This window comes from Hyperoodon ampullatus (genome assembly GCF_949752795.1).
Source record: "Hyperoodon ampullatus genome assembly, chromosome: 11".
NCBI classification, from domain to species: Eukaryota; Metazoa; Chordata; class Mammalia; order Artiodactyla; family Ziphiidae; genus Hyperoodon; species Hyperoodon ampullatus.
In genome coordinates this window covers 91,459,925-91,477,386 of record NC_136924.1, presented here as the reverse complement: position 1 = coordinate 91,477,386, position 17,462 = coordinate 91,459,925, and the positions used below count along the sequence as shown (strand labels likewise).

General features: G+C 42.9%; 1 protein-coding gene across 1 annotated transcript in view; it reads right to left on the bottom strand.

Annotated features, from left to right (window-relative positions):
• Nucleotides 1-3,049: 3,049 nt before the first annotated feature.
• The window catches only part of GUCY2C (guanylate cyclase 2C), a gene marked incomplete at both ends in the record, with an annotated part of 71,972 nt that continues 57,559 nt past the window's right edge, over nt 3,050-17,462 (bottom strand). The window contains 6 exons of the mRNA XM_079715213.1: nt 3,050-3,224; nt 4,338-4,414; nt 6,083-6,177; nt 6,710-6,808; nt 10,372-10,546; nt 13,926-14,118. Of these exons, the coding sequence (XP_079571339.1) occupies nt 3,050-3,224; nt 4,338-4,414; nt 6,083-6,177; nt 6,710-6,808; nt 10,372-10,546; nt 13,926-14,118 (814 nt within the window). The remainder of the gene's footprint in view (nt 3,225-4,337; nt 4,415-6,082; nt 6,178-6,709; nt 6,809-10,371; nt 10,547-13,925; nt 14,119-17,462) is intronic.

Below are 17,462 nucleotides of genomic sequence, written 5' to 3'. Positions count from 1 at the left end.
GGTATTTTAGTTATGATTTTAAAAGAATCCTTATCTGCTAGAGCAGGGGTAAGCAAACAATAGCTGCAAATAAAAATAAACTTTTATTGGAACACATCCTGCCCATGGCCTTTCACACTGTCTATGGCGACTTTTGTGCTACAACAGCAGAGGTGAGTAGTTGCAACAGAGAGAGGGTTGCCTACCAAGTGTGAACTATTTACTGTCTGACCCTTTACATAAACTGTCAACTGGTTAAGGGGGGAGAGGGGTAAGTTAAGAGTTTGGGATTAACAGATACACACTACTATATATAAAATAGATAAACAACAAGGACCTATAGCACAGGGAACTGTATTTAATATCTTGTAATAACCTATAATGGAAAAGATCTGAAAAAGAATATATATATATATGTTTATATATATATATATACATGTACATATAAAACTGAATCACTGCTGTATACCTGAAACACATTTTCTATCAACTATACCTCAATAAAAAAAATTTAAAAAAAGATGTATTGAGGTATTTATAGGTGAAAGAAAGGATATTTGGAAGTTCTTTTATTTATTTTTTATTTATTTTATTTTTTTTATTTTTTTGCGGTACGCGGGCCTCTAGCCTGTTGTGGCCTCTCTCGTTGCGGGGCACAGGCTCCCGATGTGCAGGCTCAGCGGCCATGGCTCACGGGCCCAGCCGCTCCATGGCATGTGGGATCCTCCCGGACCGGGGCACGAACCCGCGTCTCCTGCATCGGCAGGCGGACTCTCAACCACTGCACCACCAGGGAAGCCCTGGAAGTTCTTTTAAAACAATCTGGTAAAACAAACAAAGTTGGTAGAAGATAGATGCAACAAGATTGGGAAAATATTGGTAATTCTTGAAACTGATGGTGACTCGATGGGGATTCATAAGCTATTCTCTCTACTTTTGTGTACATTTGAAAAATTCTATAATCAATTCTTGAAAAAAATCATCTTAAGTATGCTTATTGCACATGAAAGTCCTGTGTTTTAAATGCTTTAGTTTTGACTAATTAAGCAAGTAGAGAGAGGGGGGAAAAATTGAAGGTAGAGGTTATATGTTGAAAATCTACTATATGAACCACTGTGCTAGGTTCTTGACAAATTTCATTAAAAAAATCATTATAACAACTCCTTGAGGTGGATATTATGATTAATGATTTATTAATGAAACAGAGGCTTGGAGACATTAATTAATTTACAGCTAGAAAAGAGCAGAGAAGGAATTTGACTGGTACCATTCTTAGTCACTGTCATCACTGGTGTTATACATCCACACTGTTAAGTGGACAAGCCGAGGCCACACATCTGTTTAAAGGTCAAGAAATACTTCACAACCATGTAGAGTCTATAATAGAATACAAACACTGGAGTCTTCAACTGAGAAGTTTTTCATCAATGCCCTGTGAGCATTAAAAACAATTTTCTGGTCGACCTTAGAGTTGCTAAGTTTGCCTGTTGTCAAGGATGCTGCTTGGTCCCCACACCCACTTATCTCTTTCCATTTCTCTCTCTCCTATAAGATTCAAGGTTTGGCAGAGACTGTATGTCTCTACCGCCTACATTAAGCCCAGTCCCTGGAATAAAAGGAGAAGGTCAAATATGTTTCCTGAATGAATGAATGACCAAGAACTTCCATGCCACGACCTCATCCCTGTGTATAAAGTCTCCTTGTGCTGGACACAGAGGCACAGACAGATTATAAACCTCCAGATTCCAAGGAAGGACTCTTGCTGCATATTACGTGTTCAACCTATATATCAGGAGATAATTTGTTACTTTTTTTTTTTTTTTTTGCGGTACGCGGGCCTCTCACTGTTTTGGCCTCTCCCATTGCAGAGCACAGGCTCCGGACGCGCAGGCTCAGCGGCCATGGCTCACGGGCCCAGCCTCTCTGCGGCATGTGGGATCTCCCCGGACCGGGGCACGAACCCGTGTCCCCTGCATCGGCAGGCGGACTCTCAACCACTGCGCCACCAGGGAAGCCCTATTACTTTTTGATTGTCTGCTTTTCCAGGTGATGGAGAAGACATAACCTGTTTCTTAATCTCTGGGGTGGCTTTTGTGGCAGAGGCCTGGGGAGGCATGATGTGGTTAGAGCAGTTGTTTTAGTGGTTTAGTGCCAGGGTGTTACATGCTTGTTCTTGCCCTTGCTGATACTAGTCTACTCAACCTGACTTTTGTCCTTTCCCCAGAGATTTCAAGCAGACGAGTCATGTTAGAGTGCCATTAGAAGGGGCAAGAGATTGCTGCTGGATGTGAAAGGGGGATATTTGCAGAGTTTGAAGTAATGTGTCTTTACAGGTAAACAGGATTTGAATTTAGCCCAGGTCTTAAACAGCTCCTATGGTAGAGGGCTAGACACAAAATTCCCACATGCACACAGGTAATGATAAACGTCAAGGTTCGTATCCCTGAGCAATGATGCCAGCTTTGCCCTCCTTCAGTGCAGGGGAATTAAGTCAGTTTTTCGGTGAGTGCAAGGCGGTGGATGGTGCATTCAAGGAAAAATGGGTGCAATAGATGGAAACACATCCACAGACCCAGGAAACACTTAACTTTTATTCCTACCTCATATACTGCATATTTTCTGCAAAAATTATGAGTTAAATATAATTTAATGGAGACAAAGTACTTAAAATATAATTGCGACAATTAAAAAAAGAATCCTATCATGAATACAGAAGGAAAAAGAGCCAGTAAACAAAACAAAACAAAACAAAAATAGGCGAAATAAGAACAAAATCTCCTCAACTTTGAGATGGTACATTCATTCCTCTTCTTTCCCAGGTCGAAGCTCCCTGGGGTAACTGTTGAGATTGGGCCCCAGAGTAAAAGGTAATTATCGCCCTGAGGGCACACGTCTGATTCACAGAAGCAAGTCTATGTTCCGGACAGGGCAGCCGAGGCTGAAGAGGTTGCATCGAAGTCTTCTTCCGTTCCACTGAGGTGTCAGAGAAATGGAAGCTTCAGGACCCTTGAGGTTGTTGCCCAAGTGCAGCTGGGCTTAGTTTGCCTGAGCCCTTAGACTTCACTGAGGTTTAAAAGTGGGTGCTCTCCTTGTCTGTCGTGTTCAGCTGCAAGTATTCCAGGATGCCCTTCTTGTAGCTGGCTACCCGGGTTGGTTTTCTGTTCCTTATCCCTGAGGCCTGTCTTTTCTGTAAAGAGCTGGCAATCATGTCTACAAACTCGGCTTGCAATCGCTGTTGGTTTTCCCTGGAGAGAGAGTGCGGAGGGAAAACGGATCTTCTCAGCAATTCATACAGACTATCCCTCAGCTCCAGAACCGCCAGTTCCATTCACTGAATACTTGTTGAACACCTATTCTGGGCTGAACACAGGAAGTCCAGAGAACACAAAATGATCCTTGCCTTCCCCTGATGAGCTTAAAGATCTGTCATCCCTGCTCTGTGTAGTTGTAGGAAAAGCAGGATATATTTCGAGCAGGAAATTATTGTATATTTCAATTTCAAAGTGAAACAACATGCTGCGGAATTCGGAGGCATGGTTAGGTTTACACATACCTCTGCAGGGAGGGGAAAGGAAGCCAGGAGGGTGCTAGGCCCCTGCCACCACGAAACTCTGAAAACGCATTGGTCCCACGCCTTCCTAGGAGTGTGGCTTGTCTGGGGAGGGCTCACAACGGGTGGAGGGTTTCAAGAGTTTAGAATGGCCCTGGGGTGCTCTTAATAAGGGGCCAGGTCCCCCGTGACTCAGGGACGATCTGGGTTGTCTTGGCATCTCTACGGTCTTCCCCATGTGTCTGGGTCCTGCGTCTAGGAGTCTGCAAAACAGGGTTTCTCCACCACAGCAAAAGCCATTCCGATGGCCACAGTGACTGATCGCAGTGGCCAAGGTGCAACTGGAAGACCATTTGAGTCATCTTTAGGGGAACTGAAACCGGTTACTTGGACCAGAAACCTGTCTTCCTCATCTCACGGGGAACACACGCTCCATGTGAAGACCCAGACCTGCAGTCCTGGAGCTGGGGGCGTTCCTGTTTCATCGGGTGACTCGGCAGAGCAGTGCAGGCACGGGAGGCAATGCAGTACAGTGTGCTCCACTGCTCTACTTTTGTTACGACCAGAGGGGCAGGGAGGGAGCCCTAAACTGTCCTCTGGTCTCCTGAGCAGGCCTGAAACCCTCTAGCAGTCAGAGAAGGGAGGTTTCTAAGCTTTTTCATATGTGTAGTCTCTCACCTTGTATTCATTGCATCACTGCCACTGGCAAAGCACTCGACCACAGTTAAACCCGCTGCACTTAGCACAACTTACAAAGCCAAGACCTCCCCTCCCCCACCCCTCCCCATCACAGCCGCAGGCAGCTTACGCGGTCGGAGGGGTTGGCAGGTTGTACTCCTGGTCCTTCGCCCCGGTCAGCCAGTAGGTGGTCTCAGTTCCTCTTCCCTAGAGAGAAAAGAAAGGTGTGTGCCATGGAGACCAAGACAGTCGGCTCTAGCCCATCGTTCTGACCCACCGTTCTGACAAGTATCCGTTTCCAAAAGACATTTCACCTCTGAGTTTCTCATCAGTGCCTGTATTTCAGGACAGCACCTGTTCCTGATATGATTTGCATTATCTGTAGATCGATCTTTATTTCTAAGTGCCTGTTAAAAAATAAGTCTCTCATCCACCAGACGTGCATATTCTTATGTACATATTTGAATATTTCTTGTGGCCTAAACTTAGTAGTGGGATTGCTATGTAATGTGGTATGTATATATTCAACTTGAATTTTCTTTCTTCCCCAAAAGATATTTCAAAATATCACCACAGCAACAGCACAAGAGCTCTAAATGAAGAAGGAAGAACATTCATCTGCAATCCTGCTACGCCAACGAATCCAACTGGTTTCTGTTGTTTACGTTTTATTCTGGCCCTTTTTGTCCCAAAACTTTGCCACGAAACTTGTGCCACAGTTTCCCCACCTTAAGTGTGTAAATTATAAACGCATGTGCATTGTAATAAACATTCACTAAGTACCACTGGCTGGGCCCACCTGTAGGCTATAAAATAAAGGGAAACACAGGCAATTCTGTTTTTGCTAGAGCTTGTATTTGAAAAGGAGACTGGATGTTTATATTTTTAAAAATCACTCATTCAAAACAATCGTGGTTTGGGGCTGTGTTTGGACTGTAATAATCCTTAGACCACTTCTGTTTTGGGGGGAACACCCTGCAGAAAATGTATTTACGGAGAATTAAAAAAGCGAGTGTGATGTTCAGACACAACTACCTAAAAGGAGGCTTTCCCAGTTGCCGTCACAGAGTAGAGGCCAGCGGCCCCATGACTAGTAGAGGCAGATGGTCTTGGCCGATCACTGGCTTCGGACCAACTGTGAGTGCGGCTGCCTTCAACTAGCAGCCGGTGGGCTACCTGGAGACACGCGGTGGCTCTCGAGGGCTGCTGTACTAAATGTGCAGGGCAGCACGGCGCATCTGAAACGGGGATTCTTACATCTCCCTGTGCATCACAGTCACGTAGACTACGTGTTTCGAGTACAGATTTCTGATCTACACCCAAGGAGAGTCTGACTCAGCAGGCCTGTGGGGGGAGTCCAGGAATCTGCATTGTAACAAGTGCCCGGATGATGCTGAGTCAGAATGTGGAGCCACACCTTGAGGTTCACTGGTCCAGAACCTCAGAAAAGTACAGCAAGAAAGGTGGCCTTAGAGAGTAGCAGCATCTCGCAGTAAAAGCGAGGACATAAGTGGGGAGAGGGGGACTTTGACTAAAGTAGTCCTGCAATAGACTTAGCTCTTGGGAGTGGAGGGGGAACTGGGGACAAACCTGGATACAGGTGAAAGAAGTGGTGGTGGCATTTTATAACGCAGTGGCCATAGTTCAAAACATCAGAAGGGGTCTTTGGAGTAAAGGAAAGTTCTGAGTTTATAGTCTTCGGTGGTAGCTTCTCCTACAGGGGAGAGTGGGTGATCATTGCGGGGAGAACAGGATAGCATTCTTCATTCTCATGCTCATCAGTATACTGAACATTGGCTATCCAGTCTCAAAGGAGGCATCCCCCGGCTGCTGGTGAGAGCTTTCTTCTGGGTGCTGTCTCTGTGGATTCCTTACCTTTAAGTACGTTTCTCCTCTCACTTCATACAGGAACTGGCACTCCGTTCTCTTCAGGATGGATATTGTGGAGCCGCTCACATGAATTCTCAAGGCTGGAAATGCAAAATAGATAAATGAAAATCTCATCCGTTTTGAAAGCTATTATACAGCTCCATTTGTTCCCCCTTGAGCCAGAATATTTATTACAGGTGCTCTTGGCAGCTTAGATATTGTAGTAAAAAAAAAACACTTAGGGCTTCCCTGCTGGCGCAGTGGTTGAGAGTCCGCCTGCCGATGCGGGGGACACGGGTTCGTGCCCCAGTCTGGGAAGATCCCACATGCCACGGAGCAGCTGGGCCCGTGAGCCATGGCTGCTGAGCCTGCACGTCCGGAGCCTGTGCTCCGCAACGGGAGAGGCCACAACAGTGAGAGGCCCGCGTACCGCAAAAAAAAAAAAAAAAAAAAAAAATAGTTATCAGTAAACGGCAATTTGTAGCAAGGACCGGATTGACCCAGGCTCACGGCCAGTCAGTGTGAAGAGTCATTCTTCATCTCACTGGCACTTATTCTGCATTTTATCCTACAATTCCCCTCTGCTGGAAGACAGAATCTCTGTCCTCTAAGAAAAGCAGTCTCCCTTCTTACGGAGGCCAGTGGATTCCATCCGCGAGGCTGTGTTGACTGTATCTCCGAACAGGCAATAACGGGGCATCTTGATGCCCACAACTCCGGCAGCACAGGGACCTGAGAGGGACAGAAAGCAAGAGGTGGAATCAACAGAAGTCACAGAGTGGAGTGGCGGGGGGGGAGGTAAGGGGGCAGGCCTCTTCTCAGGGTCACGATGCACGATACCTCATTTCATGGAGAAGCGGTTCAAGGTGGGAAATGTGACCTGTGACTTTTGTTTTAAATCAATGTATTCAATGGAGGAGCACCATTATCCAAATCACACTTTCAGAAAGTATTTTGCTCTAGCACAGAGAAGCGCATTGGCAAGAAACAAGGCATCCAGAGATCCAGGCTACAGAGGTGTAAAGTGCTCCTTGAAATTATATATATATATGGATATATCCATATATATATATATATATAAAGATGTATTTATTTATTTATATTTATTTATTTATTATTATTATTATTATTTATTTATTTATTTTCGGCCACACTGGGTCTTAGTTGTGGCCCACGGGATCTTTTGTTGCAGCGCGCAGGCTTCTCTCTAGTTGTGGCGTGTGGCTTTCCTCTCTCTAGTTGTGGTACGTGGGCTCCAGAGCGCCTGGGCTCTGTAGTTTGCAGCACGCGGGCTCTCTAGTTGAGGTGCGTGAGCTCAGCAGGCTTAGCTGCCCCGCAGCACGTGGGATCTTAGTTCCCTGACCAGGGATCGAACCTGCGTCCCCTGCATTGTTAAGGTGGATTCTTTACCACTGGATCACCAGGGAAGTCCCCCTCTCTAATATATTAAATAGAAGGTTCTCAGGAAGGATGAAGACTATCCCACTGCTTGCTTCCTCTTCCAGCCACACAGCCCGGAGCGCTGAACTGCTGGAGGGCACAGTACATCGAAGGCTCAGTGGCCCAAGTTTGTTTTATTTTATTTTTATTTAAGTCAGAGTAGCCTTTTTGGCATTGGTGGCCTGATGATGGAAGACCCAGAAGACAAGGACTTGGCATCTTCTTCCCTGAGCATTTCATGCACCATGTGAATACAGAATGGGGAGCCTGTCGCACAGGGATACACCAAAAAGAAGAACAAAAGCCAAGGCAAGGCGATGCACAGTGGCATATCAGGTAGGAAAGAGGGGTTTGCTCAAGCAAGCATTTGTGTGGAATGACGGAATGCAAAGAGCTAAAATTTTAGAAGTTAAAGATTAACTCAGAAACCGCAAAATCGGGTTTTGGATAGAGGTAACTATTGATTTTATGGTTGGCTGATTGGGTTTTGACCTCTATGAGTTTCTTGATAGATTCGTCGTACAAATACTCTGTGTTTATGAACACTGAAAAAATAAAAATACTGAACCCTCCTCTGTTAGGTTCAATGCAAAAAACAAAACAAACCACAAAGAAATAAAAAAACAAGCAAAAACAGCAGCAGCTACTTGATTAGAAGCTCTCTGAGCTTCCCAGAATCTAAAATATGACACAAATGAACTTATCTACGAAACAGATACAGACTCACAGACATAGAGAACAGCCTGTGGTTGCCAAGGGGGAGGGGGGATGAGGGGAAGGACAGACTGGGAGTTTGGGATTAGCAGATGCAAACTAGTATATGTATGTATAAATGAGTCACTTTGCTGTACACCAGAAACCAACACATTGTAAATCAACTATACTTCAATAAAATACATTAAAAAAAAAAAAAGATCTCTGAGCTTCCCAAGGCTGTGTCTTGACTAGTCACTTCAAAAATGGAATGATAAAACTGGGAAGGGCCTGGAGGTGGAAAATGCCTGCAGATATTATGTTTTGTCTTCAACTATCAATATTTAACTGCAACCTTTTAATTTCTTAGGGATAAACCCGTCCCGGTATATGGGTCTACTATTTACTCTCATTCCAGCCCAATGTGACAGTGCCTGGGCCCTGGCAGTCACTCAGGCATTGAGTAGGTCACAGAGGACAAGAGAGGGGACCAGGACCCAGAGCTCCATTCTCCCTCCCTGGTTCCATCAGTTCTGCTGCTGTCCCCTCCTCCAGGCCCGACAATTTGCGATGGGTCAGGGAGATGCCGAACAGTTCCCTTATGTGTATATGTAAACATCTACGACAATTTGGTTGTGACATGACTGGGGAAGGCCACAGCTATGTTCCTGGCTGTCAAAGATGTGGCAGCGGTTTTTTAACTTCTATTTACTGTCATTCTGAGACTCTCACTGATTCATTACTCAACCAAATATTTACTGTCTGACTCTGTGCTAGGCACGGTGGATACAGGATGACTTTTGCAAATGTAGTTGTCTGGCCCTCACCACAAAGCTGGGAGTGACCTCTTGGGTTTTCTCTACCGTGGGTCTTCTGTGAGGCTTGGAGAGCAGAAAAAGGGGCAATGACAAGAAATTATAGGGAGATGTGATTTACTTTAACACAAGGAAAGACTGTCTAACAATTACACCTATTTGATAAAGGAGTGAGCTGACTTTGGAAATACTGAGTTTTCAGGGAATCCTGGGATTATTTATTCTAAATGTGGTTATATTATTACTTATCTTGGAATAATTTATGCCTTGTAAAAGATTAATCTAGATGACTTCTGAGTTCCTCTACCACTATATTTTTCTGCAATACCGTAAGTCCCTACATAGGAACGAGTTCTGTTCCGAGAGTGTGTTAAGTCTAATTTGTTTGTAAGTCCAACAAAGTTAGCCGAGGTAACCAACTAACACAATCGGCTATATAGTACTGTACTATAATAGGTTTATAATACTTTTCACACAAATAATACATAAAAAACAAACACAAAAAATAAAGAAAACATTTTAAATCTTACAGTACAATACCTTGAAAAGTACAGTAGTACCAGCTACGTCACCGCTGCTTTTACACTCACTTCTGGACATCCTGGGCTCGAAATAAAGATACTGTACTACTGTACTCTAAACAGTGCTATACAGTAAAGTACACAAAAGCACAACCTCTTGTAGAGGATGCACGCATGTGACAACATACGTCAGATATGTGAACTAACTTACATGACTGGACACGCGAACGCATGTTTGCATCTTTAAAAGTTCACAACTTGAAGGTTCGTATGTAGGGGACTTGCTGTATTTGTAACTCATCTTCTCAAATCTCTACATTCAAGGTTGGATAAGTTTCATGGTCTTTAAAGTGGCTCATGTACTTTCTGTACCACTGAGGGGTTGGGGGAACAAACGCCCTTTTATTGTAGGGATCTGACCAGATATGTTTCCCCCCTGTAGATAACGTAATCCATTTAAGATACTGTAATAGTTTAGTGGAAAAAAAATACACAGAAGTTGGGGGTGGGGGAGAGGGAGGGAATGGGGAAGAGATAAATGACATAGTAAATAGGGTGGCTTAAATAGGAAGTCTGGAGCTTGGTATTTTAGTTTGTGGTTGGTGTTTATCATTCCATGAGTGCTGTCATGGCTGTTGTTTCCTAGAACTCTCTAGAGACTAATTATAGGTCTAATTATGTCAGGATGTGTAACGGGACTTCGTATTTGGCAGGAATAAACCTCATGTGAAAATTGATCATGTCTGAAGATCCTTTAACCTTTCTGATTTAGTTGGTGCACAGAGGTACACACGGTTCTCGATTGCTACAGTGCTCAGCTACATACCAGAGTGAATTCCAATGCGAATCCATATTGGGAGGCCGGGAAGATGCTCTAGCTCAAAGGTCCCCATGAAGCTGAGGATGTCCAAAGCCATCTTGGCAATGTCAATTGCATGGCGGTTGCCGTTTCTCTTAGGCAAACCACTAGCCACCATGTAGGCATCACCAATGGTTTCCACCTGTGGAAGTAGTTTCTCATCAGTGAATCTGCCCATTCTAATGGCACAAGAAATTAAACAGAAGCGGTTAGTCACATAAAAAATACAAAAATTTTCGAGAACTCAGTATGAGCATGGCCCTGTACGCTTTTCCTGGGACTAGTTCAAGACCAGTTCTATGCTAATTTCTTCAGGGTTTTTATAGCCTAGTGAAATAGTTGATAAAACAACTATAAAGGATTTTTTAAAAATACTTTTTAAACTAATTTTTGGCTGTGTTGGGTCTTCGTTGCTGCGCACGGGCTTTCTCTAGTTGTGGTAAGCATGGGCTGCTCTTCGTTGCAGTGCACAGGCCTCTCTCATTGCGGTGGCTTCTCTTGTTGCAGAGCACGGGCTCTAGGCGCACGGGCTTCAGTAGTTGTGGCGCACGGGCTTAGTTGCTCCGCGGCATGTGGGATCTTCCCAGACCAGGGCTTGAACACATGTTGCCTGCATTGGCAAGAGGATTCTTAACCACTGCACCACCAGGGAAGTCCCCACTATAAAGGATTTTAACCATATGAAAGTACTTTATAATAATATGAATCATCCAGATGTGATGACAATTCTATCAATGTTGAAATAATCTGAATGGTTTTATATAACTTTAGGAACATCTCTAAATACCAGAAAAGTCATCTTTGGCTCTTATCATTATTTACAAACTATTTGACAAAAAAAAATTATAAAACTCAAAATGGATTAAAGACCTAAATGTAAAGTCAGACACTATAAAACTCTTAGGGAAAACATAGGCAGAACACTCTATGACATAAATCACAGCAAGATCCTTTCTGACCCACCTCCTAGAGAAATGGAAATAAAAACAAAAATAAACAAATGGGACCTAATGAAACCTAAAAGCTTTTGCACAGCAAAGGAAACCATAAACAAGACCAAAAGACAACCCTCAGAATGGAAGAAAATATTTGCAAACGAAGCAACTGACAAAGGATTAATCTCCACAATTTACAAGCAGCTCATGCAGCTCAATATCAAAAAAACAAACAACCCAATCCAAAAATGCGAAGAAAACCTAAATAGACATTTCTCCAGAAAAGATATACAGGTTGCCAACAAACACATGAAAGGATGCTCAACATCACTAATCATTAGAGAAATGCAAATCAAAACTACAGTGAGGTATTACCTCACACGGGTCAGTATGGCCATCATCAAAAAATCTATAAACAATAAATGCTGGAGAGGGTGTGGAGAAAAGGGAACCCTCCTGCACTGCTGGTGGGAATGTAAATTGATACAGCCACTATGGAGAACAGTAGGAGGTTCCTTAAAAAACTAAAAATAGAACTACTGTACGACCCAGCAATCCCACTACTGGGCATATACCCTGAGAAAACCATAATTCAAGATGAGTCATGTACCACAATGTTCACTGCAGCTCTATTTACAATAGCCAGGACATGGAAGCAACCTAAGTGTCCATCGACAGATGAATGGATAAGGAAGATGTGGCACATATATACAATGGAATATTACTCAGCCATAAAAAGAAACACAACGGAGTAATTTGTAATGAAGTGGATGAACATAGAATCTGTCCATTCAGAGTGAAGTAAGTCAGAAAGAGAAAAACAAATACCGTATGCTAACACATATATATGGAATATATATTTTTTTAAAAATGGTTCTGAAGAACCTAGGGGCAGTACAGGAATAAAGACACAAATGTAGAGAATGGACTTGAGGACACGGGGAGGGAGAAGGGTAAGCTGGGACAAAGTGAGACAGTGGCATGGACATATACACAGTACCAACTGTAAAACAGATAGCTAGTGAGAAGCAGCTGCATAGCACAGGGAGATCAGCTCCATGCTTTGTGACCACCTAGAGGGGTGGGATAGGGAGGGTGGGACGGAGACACAAGAGGGAGGGGATATGGGGATATATGTATATGTATAGCTGATTCACTTTGTTATACAGCAGAAACTAACACAACATTGTAAAGCAATTATACTCCAATAAAGATGTTAAAAAAATTATAGGTTCCTCTAGGACATAATACACTTTTTTGTACTATGATGATTGCAATCACTTTTCTTGTAATAGGTAGTAGACCTATTTATTCTTTGATAAATGTTCTCCCTTTTAATATTATTTTCATAATCATATACATAGTTCACGTGTGTTGGTTAGTTAACTTCATTTTGCTGAGTATCTCTAAAATGCATAATCATTTTCTATTCAACGGGAACTCTTGTTAGTGTGGCTTTCTGATCTACATAGGGTGAGGACTGGGCTAAGATAAATCCTAAAAGGAAGTCCTCCCTGTGGGTAAAACCGTCATAACAGACTGTTACATGAATGACCCCTAAACTTAAGGATACAGAGTTTTAGTCATATTGTTTATCTCAGTAACCTTCAAAATAATCCATTGAGTTAGGTATTATTATGCCATTTTACAGATAGGTAGATTGAGACTTGCTGAAATTAAATACTATATTTTATGAGGTCATGCAATGAGGTGGGGCAACCTGGGATTTGAATAAAGGGCTCTAATTCTGAAGTTACTTGTTCCATATGCTCTGCTGCTTTTCCAACATGAAAATGTGGGAATGCAATTCTCCTTTACTCTTCTGATTCAGACATTATCAGCCCGGAACTGGCCAGCACCCTGGTCAGGCAACAGATCCAGCTCTGTTCTTTACTCTTCTTCAAATGATGCATGCTACTTCAGCAACAACGACAAAAGATTCCAATTCTCCTGAGAATAACTCCGGTGCCTTCTCTCCTTCATTCATAATCAGTCTAAACACTGCCCATTTTGTGAAGATGACGGAAGAGTAAACCATTTTCCCTAAATTTAACACCCCAGATTCATTCCTGCTGGACTGTATGTTGGGTCTTTCCTATGGGTCCTTAAAGTCACAAGGTCACTTCGACTTACGACCCTTCTTATTCTTCCACTTCCCTTCACTTTTAGCTCAGATTCAACCACTAATTCATTAAATCTTAAATTACAAAGGACAAGACCTGAGTAGAGCTGGCCTCTGTATCCACAGGTTCCGCACTGTGGATTCAACGAACCATGAATCACATATATTTAAACAAAATTCCAGAAAGTTCCAAAAAGTAAAACTTCAATTTGCCACACTCCAGCAACTATTTACATAGCATCTACATTGTATTAGGTATTATAAGTAATCTAGAGATGATTTAAAGTACATGGGGATGTACATAGGTCATATGCAAATATGCCATTTTATACAAGGGACTTGAGCATCTGGGGATTTGGGGATCCATGGGGGTCCTGGAACCAATCCTGGGGCAGAGGGGCTAGTGGGTAGCGACAGAGGACTGGGGCTGAACCATCATTCAGCCTATTAGGTGAAGTGGTTACCTTGTACACGTCGTGGTGATCGACAATGTGGTCAAAATTCTTATAGATGTCGTTGAGCATGTCCACCACTTCCATGGGGGTGCTGTACTTGCAGATGGTGGTGAACCCCACAATGTCACTGAAGTAGACTGTAACCTCCTCGTATAGCTCAGGCTCCACGATGCCTTTCTCCTTCAGAGACTTGACCACCAGCCTAGATGAGGAAGCGAAAAACAAGGCCTTCAACTTCAGCAAATTTCTTCTTCCCCTGCAGAAATCTTTGAGACAGTACTATTTGTCCACCAGGAATTCTAAAATTGGGGATTTCCAGTGAATTGTGTAGGAAGCAAAGATAGGTTGCATATACCAAATGTATGAATATACTACATACACACATAACACATGTATTTGACCTCAGATGAATAGGAGGTTCAGTATTAATTTAATACTTGATTATAACACTAATAAACATGTACACATAACTGTAATACCTACACAATCCTAATACTTGCTCACTTTTTACCTCTCTATCGATAGCTTCTTCTAGATAGAGCTCTACATCCAGAAGCCGAGGAGAGTGTGTCATTAATGTAAGAGCTTGACTCACGACAGCTCTCAGATCTGACTTTCTCATCAGTAAATAGTTTTACTTCCCTGGCATATTTAACATGGCCTTGTTTAATATCACTATGAAGAAATAATGTATTTAAAATGAATTTTGATATATTCTAAACCTGGATTTATTTGAAACATTTTGGAGCAGAATTGGGTCCTTTAAAAAGCAACATCAATTACCACGTAAACAAGTTAAAATTCTGCTAAAACTGCACAAGTCAAATAGAAGCAACTTAGAATATCTCTGTTGAACAGATATAAAGAGCAGTATATCAGACTCAGAATTAAGAGAGAAGAACCACAAGAAGAGATGCCACACTTCCTTTATGTGCCAAGTTGCCTTTTCATTGAGTAAATGGGGTGGAGGGGTGCTGACATGAGGCTGCGTGTTCCCTGTCTGCCTTTGGGATCACTTGGTAAAGGATCAGAATATGGACCGCCTGCAAGCTGGGAGGTATGACAGAGGTCATAAAATCCCTTACTTTTCCAGATGAGAAGGCTGAGGCTTAAAAAGAAAGTAAGGGGAGTTCCCTGGTGGCCCAGTGGTTAGGACTCCATGCTTTCACTGTCCAGGGCCTGGGTTCAATCCCTGGTCGGGGAACTGAGATCCCACAAGCTGCAAGGTGCAGCCAAAAAAAACCCAACCAAATAAAAAAGTATGACTTGCACAAGGTCCCAGAGTCACTGAGGGCAGAGCCAGTGCTGGAACTCAGTAACTCCCACCCTTCAGGCTTTTAATTGCATCACATTCCTCCACAACCCAGGCCTCGGATCCTCGGGGTGATGGGGAAGATTTGGAGGTGTGCTGGCTGTAGTAAAGGAAGAAGGTCTGGCACTTTCCTGGAAAACAGACAGCCAATCAACCACAAGCATTCCCAAAACACATTTAGAGAACCTTCAGAGCGTCAAGGGAGGTCCTTTCAGTTGGTACAATGATGAAATTTGGGAACTTGAAAACCATCCCTGCCGTGTGGCTGGTTAGATTCGCAGGGGCACGTCTGGGGTGGTGGTTCCTTACGTGCCCCATAGAAGGGTGCAGATTATTTGGAGGCTACACAGACTAATGATAAGATTGGATATTTCGCCATCTTTGCCCTTCATTTTACTGCTTATAGCTGAAAAGTCATATGAGCTTAGAAAATAGTATGTTACCTGAGAGAGAAACTAATGTTGGTGGATAAATGAAGGAAGGGCTATGACTTAACCTGGTGAACTTTGATAACAGGTTTTTTCTGACACAGTATACAGAGTAGGTGTCTTAGAAGTGCTTCCCACAGGTAGGTAGTTTTTTCCATAGGTAGAAAAAACTTCTATTTTAACCTGTTTCAAAACCCCAAGGAGTACTGTGAAATAAGTGTCTAAGTAGTATCTGGCTCCTACCTGCAACTTATTTACAATTTTGCTGTAATATTTATTTTGGATTCTTCTAGGTATCATGCATGTATATTTTAGTTTTCCTTTGCAAATATAAAGAACTTGTATATAAATGATCAAAGTGACTTGCCCTGTAGTCATTGTGTATTGCAGCCCTTGCTCTACAATCTTTGGTGATCCAATAGGAACATCTCCCGTCTAGTGGTCAACATGGCACACTGAACCAAGGGTAGGAAAAAATCCACGGTGCTGAGCCAGATGTTTCAAATCGTGAGTGTCATTATTGGTTAAAACCATCAGTGATAAAAAGCTGGGAAGGCAGCTAAATCATCAGGATGTTGTTTTTGTCACAACTCAGCATGAAAGGCTGGCAAGGACTGATGCATTATATAAAGAACATTCACAGAGCACTAACAGAAACTGCCATCTCTAAAGTGAATAATAAGGGCTCCAGCCTATGCCCAGGGTACCAATGCCAGGCTGAGGGCACATGGGTTCTGCATTAGGCTTTCTTCAGGGCCAGATGGCTGAACAGGGCCTGTGTGTAACTCCTACCTCCTCATTCAGGCTTGTAGAAGAGAAACTATTTCTTTATCTAGAAAACAACTCATATGAGCTCAAAATCATTCCTTTATTAATGTAGAGCTGATATGCTCAATGAGCATGGGTTCAAAATAAAATAATAATTAATGCAAGTAATATATAAAAGTCGTAACTACTATGCATAGTAATAACAACCATGGACGTTACAGACACTGTGCTAAGTACCTTATATTGTGCACATTATTTTAGAGGATTCTTTGAGCCAGCCTATGATGGGAAACTGAGGCTTGCAGTGTTTAGGTAACTTGTCCAAGGCTGCAGATCACAAGTAGGTGGTGGAACCATGATTTGAAGTCAGGCCTAGCTGATCTCAGTTTCCATGATTTCACCCAATGTGACACTGCCTCGCTTAGCCTTAATCTAAGAGGACAGTTTATCATTCATTGAGCAGAGAACATTACCTCTCACTTGTGACAGTTGTGGGTCCCTTGGTCCAACCTATTTCCCAGCTGTTCACATTTTAATTTCTTGCTTGTCTTAACATTTCTTAGTTATTACCTGAGGACCAACACTTATGAAACGTTAAACTGGGATTTCAACCTTAATTTCTTTCTCTTCTGTCATGGTTGTAATATTGTTTCACAAAATAGAGATGAGCCCATAGATGCCTGTGTGATGAGACACCTGAGGAGAGTGGGACCATACCTTCTCCACTAAAGATGCTCCCACTTCTTGTAATTTGGCCTCTACTTTGAGGCAGACAGAAGAAAGCAAAGAAATTAATACTTAGTGCCTGAAAATGCCTTAAAGCTCACAGATTCTGTAGGAAAACTTTAATTTCCATTTTTGGACTGGGGAGAGACAGTGACTGGCCTAAGGTCCCAGACTTAGCAGAAGTGGCCAAGAGGTGCTGGAACCCAGGTCACTTTAATTCTACCGTCCATGCTCCTTCCGTGGCACCACAAAGCCACTGGAAAACAACCTCTTTCTTCTAGCTATTTAGACAGTGCAAACCAGGACAAGGCT